Below are 11,468 nucleotides of genomic sequence, written 5' to 3' on the forward strand. Positions count from 1 at the left end.
ATATAGGGTATTACCAACACCAGACAATAAATTTAAAAGGTATAAAAAATCACTGCTTCGTATATGTCGTTATATTACAAATGATGAAGAATTTAGTTTTAATTAGAAATACAAAATATACCACATTAAATATATTAAATTAAAATAGTAAATGTAAATAAAGTAGATCTAACTTTTTTTTTTTAAAGATTTTGGTTTTTTTAATAATTAATAATGGGCTTATTATTGTTCATTAAGCTCATATAGTAAATTTCATTTGTATTTTATATTTTATTAATTTCTGATTAAAATTGATTATTAGATTATAAATCACCAAGGTTAATTTTGTTTGTTATAATTATAAAAACTTACATTTTTACCTTTTAAATTGATTTTAAAAAGGATAATTTATGTGTTTTATAAAAATATGGTTTATTATTTAAAATAATTTTAAAATTTCGATCATTGTTATTTATAAATATATACATTAAATATTTTATAATTTTATTTATACATTGTTATATTTTTATAATCACTAAAAATAACCTAAATTGAAATCCCTAAGTTTAAATTCAAAGGAGGAGTTATCTTTTTTTATATTTCTAATAAAACTATAAATGAAATATCTTTTTAAAATTAAAATTATTAATACATTTTTTATTTTTTTTTTTTTTTTTTATATATTTCTTGGAGTGTCTTTTAAAATTTATCTTTTTAATTCAACATAATTACTAGTTTAAAAAATAAAAAAAATTAATAAATTGAAAATTATAAAAATTAAATTAGTTATTTTAATTATACATACCTTGGGAACATGCCACTGGCACCGGTGCTTACTAAAGTACCCATCCACCAATCTTGATCAACTTTTTTAATTAATTGAATAATATCATTTTCTTTGAATGAAAGTTCATCACCTTGCATTTTATCGTAGTCATAAAGAGCAACATATTGCTCAGCAGATGGAGCGGCTGGTTTTTTCATTGGAGCAGGTTGTGGTTTCATCATTGGAGCGCCAGCTGGCTTAGCCATTGGTGCAGCACCACCTGGTGGTTTCATCATTGGAGCACCGGCTGGTTTAGACATTGGAGCACCGGCTGGTTTAGCCATTGGAGCACCACCGGCTGGTTTCATCATTGGAGCACCGGCTGGTTTTGACATTGGAGCACCACCTGGAGGCTTCATCATTGGTTTCATCATTGGAGCACCAGCTGGTTTTGAAACTGGAGCACCACCTGGTGTTGGTAATTGTTTAGCAACTGGTTTTGATGGCATTGGAGCACCTGGTGTTGGTAATTGTTTAGCGACTGGTTTAGATGGCATTGGGGCACCTGGGGCTGGTAATTGTTTGGCAACTGGTTTTGATGGCATTGGTTTGGCTGGCATTTGCTTAGCAACTGGTTTAATATTTAATGGTTGAGCTACTGGTTTAGCAACTGGTTTAATAGAACTACCACCATTGATACTTGGATTTTTTCTAACCTTATTAATAGTAGAGGAGGCTGGGAGACCAGAGGCAATGTGAACTTGATTTTTCTTGAAGAAAATTTCTTTATGCATTTCATCTTTTACAAAAGTAATTGTATTATTGCTACCTTTCTTTTTAAAGTATTGAACTGAATTGGCAAAGTTACATGGTAATTGTTGGCCTTTAGCTTTGTTAATGAGAGCAACTAATTCAGTTTTAAGTTCGCAAGTAAGAGCAACATCGAATTGAGTTGATGTATGAATCATAATCATATTATCAACAAGATTTGAAAGAGAGAATGAAGTAACTTCAGCTAATGGAATACGTCTGTCTAATAAATAGGTGGCTAAATTCTTCTTTTGTTTTAACTTGATTAAATAGATGGCTTGTTTAGTTACAATTAAGAAACGTGGTGATAATTTGTTTGCTGATAATAATGGATGAACTACAACTTGAGATTTGAATGAGAAAATTACCTCTTCGTTACGACCTTCAGCCATAGCATCGAGGAAATAAGTTTGTGAACGAACATCTAAATAATCACCAAAATATTTTCTTACTGAAATCATAGAGAAACGATTTCTTTCTTTTCTGCCATTAAATGTTTGTTCGGTTTGCATACGAAGGTCAAAGAATGGTGAAGCTTGTTTCCATGCTCTAAAGTAACCTTGAATGGTTTGGGCACAACGTTGTCTGTATAATTTATAATTTCTGAATGCGTGTTTAATACGATTAGCACATTCATATTGGAATGATTTATAGGTTCTATAGGCGTTCTTAATACGAGATGCCATATCGTGCCAATAACGTTCTCTAGTTTCTTCAAGAGTAAAGAGCATTTCTGGGTAACGAATAAAGATCTTTGATTTACCAATTTGATATTGAGTTGAATCGACATTTTGTGAAGCTAAAATAGCACGACAACCAGAGAGAGGGTCACCTTTCCAGATCATATTACCGGCATAACAAGTTTTATCGGATAAAAGATAGTAACGGTCAATAAACTTTTGGAAAAAGGTACGGTATGCAAAACCAGCTCTTCTTACCTTAATGTTATCTAAAAGACCAAGATATTTAATTTGATGTAAAACTCTAGCACCTTCAAAAACATTTGGTTTCTTTGTATCGGTACTCTTTAAACAACGAACATAATGTGGAGTTGATTTTGTTAAAGTGCTAACTAATTCAGCAGCTTGAGATTTAATTTTGAAACCAGCAGTTGATGGTAATTTCTTTGAGTCTGAATCGATAACATCTGGGAAAAGTGCTGTTAAGAAACCATTAGCAGACATTTGAAGAATTTCTAAATGATCTTTAAGAAGAGTATCTTTATTTTTTTCGATCATACCTGGACCTTCATAAATTACATCACCAGCATAATGTTTAATACAAAAAGCGTTACCACGAGTATCAAAATGAGCATTTGATTTACAAACAGCAATTCTTTGTAAGAGAGATTGATCGGCACCATCGGTTTGACTGTGTACAGCACGACAAACATCATCTAAAATGGAGAAAATACCTGGTGGGTTTTTACCTTCAATAAGATCGCATACAATCTTGTTATCGAAATATGGAATTGGTTCCCATTTGATACCTTCACGGACGTATTCTTCTTGTTCATTTTTAAGGGTAAACTCAATGAAAATTTGTTGAAGTTTTTCATTGACATAATTGATACAAAATTGTTCAAAACCATTTCTATCGAAAACCTCGAAACCATAAATATCTAATACACCAATAATTAAACCTCTATTTGGATTTTCCATAGCTTGATTAATACGTTCGACTAACCAGTTGAATAAACGATCGTAAATAGCTTTGGCTAAAGCATCTCTACCTGAAATGGCTTGAGTTTTATTTAATGGAACATTATATTGAGTACCTCTTTGATTACCATGTTTGGTTTCCATTTGTCTAAATTCCAATGAGGTCTTTAAGAAATGGCTTGGTACCTCTAATAATTGGGCAACAAAATCGAGTACTATAAAAATAATAAAAAATAAAAAAATTAATATTTTTTAATTAAAAATTAAAGGCAATTTAGTTTTTTATAACATACCTGATTGATCAGCAACTGTAACTTTATCACCAGCTTGTTCTTTAAATTCAACATTACCAATCCAAAGAATTGCAGCTAATAATCTAAAGATATGCTTTTGTTCTTGTGCTGTAATACCAATTACATTCATAGCGTTTCTAGTTAAACCAAATTCCTCAACATCATCTACATCATCGATATCAAGAGTATTACCTTTAGTTAAATAAGCAAAATTTTCTGGACCATAGACACCAAATTCTTGTTGTTCTTGTGGGGTTGCACCTCTACAAAATTGATAAAAGATGTGGAAATTACGTTCGCCATTTAATTGATAAACTACACGACTCTTTTCTAAAAGATAATTGGTAATTTTACCACCTTCTGGTTCGTTCTTTTGATTGAATTGAATTTCAAAGTATTTACCAAAACGTGAACTATTATTATTACGAAGAGTTTTAGCATTACCAAAGGCCTCTAATAATGGATTGGTTTCTAAAATAATTGATTTAACGTGTTCTACCTTTTGATTTGATACACCACCTTGTTCACCGCTAACTTGTGCAATGTAATGCATAATTTTCTTTGCTGCTTCAGTTTTACCTGCACCTGATTCACCAGAAATAATAACACATTGATTTTCTTTTTCGTTAATCATTGATCTATATGTTTGTTCTGCAACTGCGTAGATGTGTGGAGCTAATTCGATACGTGACTTGCCAATATATTGATTTAAAACATCATCGCCATAGATTGGAATTTGTTTGAATGGATTTACTGAAATTAATACATCACCAATATTTGTATAAATAATATCTTTTTCGAATCTTTTCTTTAAATTTTCTAAAATTTGGTCATTGGTTACTTTTGATAATAATGTCATATCATCTAAACCTTCATTTTTCATTTGATTTCCCCATTCTGCTTTTTGTTGTGCCATTTTATTTGGTCTTTTATTTTGATTTTATTTATTATAATAATAAATAAAAATTATAAAAATACAATGAATAATAAATAATATATATGGTATATAAAAAATTTAAAAATAAAAATAAATTTAATTAAACAAATTTATTAATTTTTAAAAAAAAAAAAGAAAATAAAAAAAAAAAAAAAGAAAAAAAAAGATCGTTTATATAAATAATAAATAAATATAAAATTGTCGATTGATCGTCTTTTTTTTTATTATTTAGTTTATTTCCTTTATTATTTATTTATTTTTTTTTTTATAAAAAATATATAACTTTGTTAAAAGAAAAAATAAAATAAAAATGATGAAAAAAATTAAAAAAAATTTTTGAAAAAAAAAAAAAAAATTAATTTTTGGGTTTAAATAAAAATCCAAAAAGCCATGTTTTTCTTTTAAAAAATTAATAAAATTTTTTTTTTTCATTTTGACAAAATTATTACAATAATTGATCCATGAAATAATAACATTTGTGGTTTTTTTTTTTGTTTTAAAATTATTATACACTTTTTTATTTTTATTTTTTTTTTATTCTATTTTACATATTATAAATAAATAAATAGTTAATTGATTATGTGATATATTATTCAATTGATTATTGACTGTTATTATTGATTAAATTATTATATATTGATTTGATTTGATTTGACCAATTTGATTTGGGTTGGTTATGGTTTTTTTTTTTATTTGATTTTAGTTTTGGTTTTAGTTTTGATTTTGATTTTGATTTTTTTTTATTTATTTTAAAAATGATTATTATTAAATTACAATTTGATTAAATATATTATTCATCATCACTATCAGCAGCAACCATATCACTGTGATCATGGGCAGATGGTTTATATGGTTTGTTGGCTTCGGCATCATCTTCGTCGTCATCGTCATCATCAGCGAAATCTTCTTTATTGATAGTGGCAGCTAAAGTGGCTTGTTTGATAAGATCCTTCATTGCTGATGATTTGGCTAAATGAGTAACAGTTTGTTTTTGATTATTGGCAATTGTTGGATTGGCACCTCTTTCAATTAATAATTCGAATAATGGAACACGATCATACCATACTGCTTTATGAAGTGGAGTTTCACCTGCTTTATTTTGAATATTTGGATTGGCTCCTAAATCTAATAAACGATTTGAAATTTCAACATGTCCAAATGTTGCACTATAATGTAATGGTGTATTACCTTGAGCATCTAAAATATTGGCATCAAATAAATTTCTTTTTTTTCTTTCTTCATAGAATTCTTCAAACATACTTTCATAATTCCTATAGGATAAAAAAAAAAATATTAAAAAAATATTAATATTTGAATCTTTTAAAAAAAAAAAAAAAAAAAAAAAAAAAAAAAAAAAAAAAAATAATCTATTTACTTTTTAGCGGCAGTAAAAAGAACCTCATCTTCAAAATAATCTTCTTCTGACATCTTTGTATATATAAAAACTGTGTGATAAGTTTATGTAAAAAAATAAAAATTATATAAATGTAATTTATATCAATATGGAAAAAATAAAATTATAAAAAAAAAATAAACTTTTTTTTTAAAAAAAAAAAAATTAAAAAATAAAAAAATAAAAAACAAAAATAAAAAAAAAAAAAAAGCTATTAATTAAAAAAAAAAAAAAAAAAAAAATCAATCACTTCATGTTGATTTTTTATTTTTTTTTTTATTTTTTTTTTTATTTTTTTATTTTATAATTTTTTTTAATTTTTTTTCGACTGCTAAATTCAACTCGGTTAAAAAAAAAAAAAAAAAATTTTATAATCTATCTTATTATCAACTATTGTATATATTTTTTTTTCTATTATTAAATATTTGTTTTTGAACTAGCTTTCCTTAAAGTTTAAAAAAATCAAAACAAATAATTAAATTAAAAAAATGTAGGTTTTAAATATTTTAAAAATATCTGTTTCAATTTGTTTGTGTGGATGTGTGTGTGTATGTGTGTGGTTTTTTTCTTTTTTTTTATTTTATAAAATGGTTTTTGGTTTTTGGTATTGTTATTGTTTTATTTGTAAACAGATCTATTGCATTGTTTTTAATTTATCAAAACACTTTTAAATTTTTATTCAATAATCTTAAATTTAATATTAAATTTACAATGATTTGGTATTGTTATTTTTTTCATTTGTTTTTTTAAAAAACAATTTATATTTTAAAACTTTTTTTTATTTTTAAAGTTTTATGCCCCATTAGATACAAAATATATATATAAATATTATTTGTTCTATAACATTTTTACCCAATTCAAATAATTTTTTTGCAAATTCAAAATTTATTTTTTAAACCAAATATAGATTTCTACCAGATCACATATAATAATAACACTTTCCTCCCACTTTTTTTTTTTTTTTTTTTTTTGATATTTTTTAAATTTATTTAATCTTTTATAATATTTTATGTTCGTTATTCTCTGTTTATTTTATTTTTTACACATTTTTTTTTTTAGTTTAAAAAAGAAAGAAAAGAATTGTTTTTTTTATATTTATATACATATTTTTTTTTTTTTTTTTTTTTTTTGAATATTTTAATTTATAAATATCATTTTTTATTAATTCATTTAATTTTTATTAAAAGTTTAGAGGTTTTCATTTAAAAAAAAAAATTATTTAAGAAACTTTCATAAATATTTTTTAAAGAAAAAAAAATAATTTGTTTTAATAACAACAACATCAACACTAGCAACATTAATAATACACTACTTTAATAATACACAAACATAATAAATATATAAATTAATAATTACAAAACAAAAAAAAAAATGTTAAGATTAATTGGCTCAAATTTATTAAAGAACTCAAAACAAGTAAGATTATTTACAACTGCAAATTACAAACCAGAATCATGTGTTAAAGAAGAACCAGCTAAAAAAGTCAGTGCTAATGTTGAAAATTTAAAAGATGAAGAAATCATTGGTTTAGTTGATAAGGGTGAAATTCAACCACACAATTTAGAAACTCGTTTACCAAACGATTTCAGAAGAGCTGTTCATATTAGAAGAAAGTTATTAGCTAGAGATCTTCAAAAAGAACATCAAAGAGCTCTTCATGCTCAAGCTGTTGTTGCTGCAGCTGAAAAAGCCGCCACTTCAGGTGAAGATCCAGCCTCAATTCCAACTGTTACTGCACCATCATCAAATTTAGATTTCGATTCATCAATTAATAATATTCCATTAGATGGTTATGATTACACTAAAGTTTTAGGTGCATGTTGCGAAAATATCATTGGTTACATCCCAATCCCAATTGGTGTTGCAGGTCCAATTTTACTCGATGGCAAATTAGTTTCCATTCCAATGGCCACTACTGAAGGTTGTCTTGTTGCTTCAACTCACAGAGGTGCTAAAGCTATCACAAAGAGTGGTGGTGCTAAATCAGTTGTCCTCCAAAACGGTATGACCAGAGCTCCAGTTTGTCGTTTACCAAGCGCTGTTAAAGCTGCTGAACTCAAACAATGGATCGAAAACCAAGAAAACTTTTATCAAGTTGCCTCAGCCTTCAACTCTACCTCAAGATTCGCTCGTTTAAAGAATATCAAAGTTGTTATTGCTGGTAGACTTGTATATTTAAGATTCAAATCATCAACTGGTGATGCTATGGGTATGAATATGGTCAGTAAAGGTGTCGAAAAAGCTATGGAAGTTATTAGCGAATATTTCCCAGAGCTCGAAGTTCTTTCATTATCAGGTAACGTCTGTACCGATAAAAAACCATCAGCCATCAATTGGTTAGAAGGTCGTGGTAAATCAGTTGTTGCTGAAGCTGTTATCAGCGGTGATATCGTTAGAGATGTCTTAAAGACTACTGTCGATTCTTTAGTTTCATTAAATGTCGATAAAAATTTAATTGGTTCAGCTATGGCTGGTTCAATTGGTGGTTTCAATGCTCACGCTTCAAATATTGTTACTGCTCTTTACATTGCCACTGGTCAAGATCCAGCTCAAAATGTCGAATCATCAAATTGTATTACTTTAATGGAAAGTATCAACAATGGTAAAGATTTATACATTTCAGTAACTATGCCATCTATCGAAGTCGGTACTGTTGGTGGTGGTACACATCTCCCAGCTCAAGCTGCTTGTCTTGATCTCCTCAAAATTCGTGGTGCCAACGTTGAACGTCCAGGTGCCAACTCTGAACAATTATCAAGAGTCGTTGCTGCTGCCGTCCTCTCTGGTGAATTATCTTTAATGTCAGCTCTTGCTGCTGGTCATCTCGTTCGTTCTCACTTAAAACACAACCGTAAGACTGAAACTAAACCACAACCACAAGCTGATCAAATCTCAATGTCACACAACTTACCACACACTGATTAAAATTTTAATCAAATAAAAATGTTAATATTATAGAAAAAAATAATAAGATTTATAGTTTTATAGTTTTTTTTAAAAAATTTTATTTTATTTTATTTTTTTTTTATTATTTTTTTTAAAAAATTATTTATATATTTTTTTTTATTAAAATATATATTAAAATATTTATAATTAATATAATTAAATATTTCTTTTGTTTGATTAATATTTTTTAACCTTGAGTTGGTTTCTTATTTACAGTTTGGTCATATTTAATATATGTGTACCAAAAACTAGCTATTGTACTAGCAATAAGACCAATTGATAATAATGGTGTAATAATTACATCACCAAACATAAATAAACCAAGAATAGTTTGAAGAATTGATTTGATTTGACCTGTAATACTGGTTGTAAGTGGTGAATTTAAAGTTGAACATAAAAATATAAAGTAATTCAATAAAAATGCTTGAACTGATGACATTAAGAAGCAGAACTATAGATTGTTAAAATGTAATGTTAATATAAACCCTATCATAGATTGATTACTATTTATTATTATAAAATAGTTGTTACTTACTTGGAAACCAAGATCTGAATAGCCTTCATATGAACTAATACCTTCCCACTCTGTGACATAGGTTAAAAGAATAGTTGCTGGCATTGATAAAATATTACAATAAAACATTAAGCCAAAAGTATTTAATTGAGTTTCCTTAGTTTTCTTTGCTAAATTTATAAATGGTTAGTTTGGGGGTTTGAATAGCATGATTATTAATGATAAAAATAAAACTTACCAATAAAAATTAAATAACCAGCAGTTACAAAACAATTAAACAAAATATAAATTGAACCAACAACATCGAATGTAACATCACCCCAACCTGCAATTAATGCACCAAGTACCATAATAACTACACTTTGAGTTTCATTAGCCGGAGTAACCTTACCTAATAACGCCCTTTCACCAGCGATGACAATCAAAGTCGATAGTCTTCTTAGAGCACTAAATAATGGTACGTTTGTTTTTGCTAATGCTGCTAAACCTGAAACTACCATCAAGATGAATAATAAAGATAAAGATAATAACTATATATGTAGATAATAAATGTTACATTAGTATATTGTTATATATTACATGTATGCGTGTGGTCCTTCTATTGGTTATATCTATACTTTTTTACATAAATCAATATTTAAATCTGGATATGAGATATATCCAAATTGCTTCATTATTACCAAAAAGAATAATGAGAATATCATCTGACCCAATGTTAAGGAATTTGAGTAGTTGAAATTATAATAGTTTAATACCGCCTTGTTAAAAAATGTAATTGATACTGATGTTACGCCATATGCAAAGGCAACAAAAAAACCTTTATTATTTAATATAAATTTTATAGCATTCATTTTATAATACTATATATCGTTTGTTATTTTATTATTATCTATTTATTTATTTATTGTTATTATATGATCTGTTATCTCTAATATTAATTTAATATTAGGGAGTTCGATTTTGATTGTTTATTTTATTTTGATTAGTTGGTCTTATATATACTAATATTTATAATTGTTGCATAAACATTTATTGTTTTGTATTTTTGTTATTTATTTTTTGTTGTTGCTGTTTGATTATTAAATGAATAAAAAATAAAAAAAATATTCCAAATAATAATGTTTTTTATTTCTAATAATATTATTTTATCAGTTTATTGATTTATATATAATTATTATAAAAAAGTAAAAAAATTAAATAAAATTTTTAATAAATTTTTTTTTTAATTTTTTTTTTTTTTTTTAATTTTTTTTTAAAGAACAAACGATGAAAATCACAAAAATATATTTTTATAGAAAAATGTATATTTAATAAATAGAGTAATATTTATTTGTATCTACCTTTTTTTTTTTATTTTTCTTTTTTTTATTTTTTATTATTTATTAATTAAATTATTTTTTAATTATATTTTCATTTTAAAATAAATATTTTTTTGTATTCTAAACTACCCCCACCCACTTTTTTTTTTCTTTTATTTTTTTAACAATTATTTTTGTTATTATCATATTTAGATAAATAAACAAACAAACAACAATAATAATAGCTGTAGTGGTAGTAGTATTAGAGTTATAATCAATTAATAAAAAAAAAAAACAAAAAATAAACCAATTTAAAATCAATTTTTTTTTTTTTCAATAAATAAAATAATGTGGTAATTAAATTCAATCAAATTTCTCCACAAAATTTTCAACCTCATAAATTATAATATAGAATCCCACAAGTTGCCCAAAAATTATACTTACACTGGCCCCCTTTATGAAAAGAAAAAATAGCAATTACAAATAGTATTTGGGAAATCATTTCAAAATTGAAACATGCAAAATTCCACCATCAGTATATGCATTTCCATTTGGCAGTAGTTTTAATCAAATACTTAAACAGGTGATATATACTGTATTCATTGTATTCCCTCATCCATTTAAACATTAACATTCGATTGGGTTTTCGACAACTTAGAGCAGTGTTATACCGTCCTCAGTTAGAACCCTATAGTAGATATTCCAATCAACAGTTATAACATCTTCAGTTTCAAATGAAAGATAATTTTGTTTTAGTAAATTTAATTAACCTACTATATAAAAAAGAATAAATACAAAAATATTATAGACTAAATTAAAATTATTTTATTTAAAAGAGTTTTTTATTATTTTAATAAATTAATGTAATGTT

General features: G+C 26.0%; 4 protein-coding genes across 4 annotated transcripts; 1 reads left to right on the forward strand and 3 right to left on the reverse strand.

Annotated features, from left to right (window-relative positions):
• Positions 1–685: 685 nt before the first annotated feature.
• myoC (myosin IC) lies at positions 686–4,425 on the reverse strand (the record flags this gene model as incomplete). Its single annotated transcript, XM_003285858.1, has 3 exons — positions 686–710; positions 785–3,431; positions 3,510–4,425. The coding sequence occupies 3 exons, from the start codon at positions 4,423–4,425 to the stop codon at positions 686–688; spliced, it is 3,588 nt and encodes a 1,195-aa protein (XP_003285906.1).
• Positions 4,426–5,165: 740 nt separating this feature from the next.
• On the reverse strand, positions 5,166–5,933 carry DICPUDRAFT_91602 (uncharacterized protein). The gene is made up of 2 exons (XM_003285859.1): positions 5,822–5,933; positions 5,166–5,717 (listed from the first exon to the last, which is right to left on the reverse strand). The coding sequence occupies exons 1-2, from the start codon at positions 5,872–5,874 to the stop codon at positions 5,237–5,239; spliced, it is 534 nt and encodes a 177-aa protein (XP_003285907.1). The 5' UTR covers positions 5,875–5,933; the 3' UTR covers positions 5,166–5,236.
• Positions 5,934–7,210: 1,277 nt separating this feature from the next.
• Positions 7,211–8,764, forward strand: DICPUDRAFT_149815 (hydroxymethylglutaryl CoA reductase; the record flags this gene model as incomplete). Its single annotated transcript, XM_003285849.1, has 1 exon — positions 7,211–8,764. One exon carries the CDS (start codon positions 7,211–7,213, stop codon positions 8,762–8,764), a length of 1,554 nt encoding a protein of 517 aa, XP_003285897.1.
• Positions 8,765–8,972: 208 nt separating this feature from the next.
• DICPUDRAFT_149816 (uncharacterized protein) lies at positions 8,973–10,150 on the reverse strand (the record flags this gene model as incomplete). Its single annotated transcript, XM_003285860.1, has 4 exons — positions 8,973–9,236; positions 9,321–9,469; positions 9,538–9,829; positions 9,917–10,150. 4 exons carry the CDS (start codon positions 10,148–10,150, stop codon positions 8,973–8,975), a joined length of 939 nt encoding a protein of 312 aa, XP_003285908.1.
• Between the last annotated feature and the right edge of the window lie 1,318 nt (positions 10,151–11,468).

Source organism: Dictyostelium purpureum (genome assembly GCF_000190715.1).
Source record: "Dictyostelium purpureum unplaced genomic scaffold DICPUscaffold_56, whole genome shotgun sequence".
NCBI lineage: Eukaryota > Evosea > Eumycetozoa > Dictyosteliales > Dictyosteliaceae > Dictyostelium > Dictyostelium purpureum.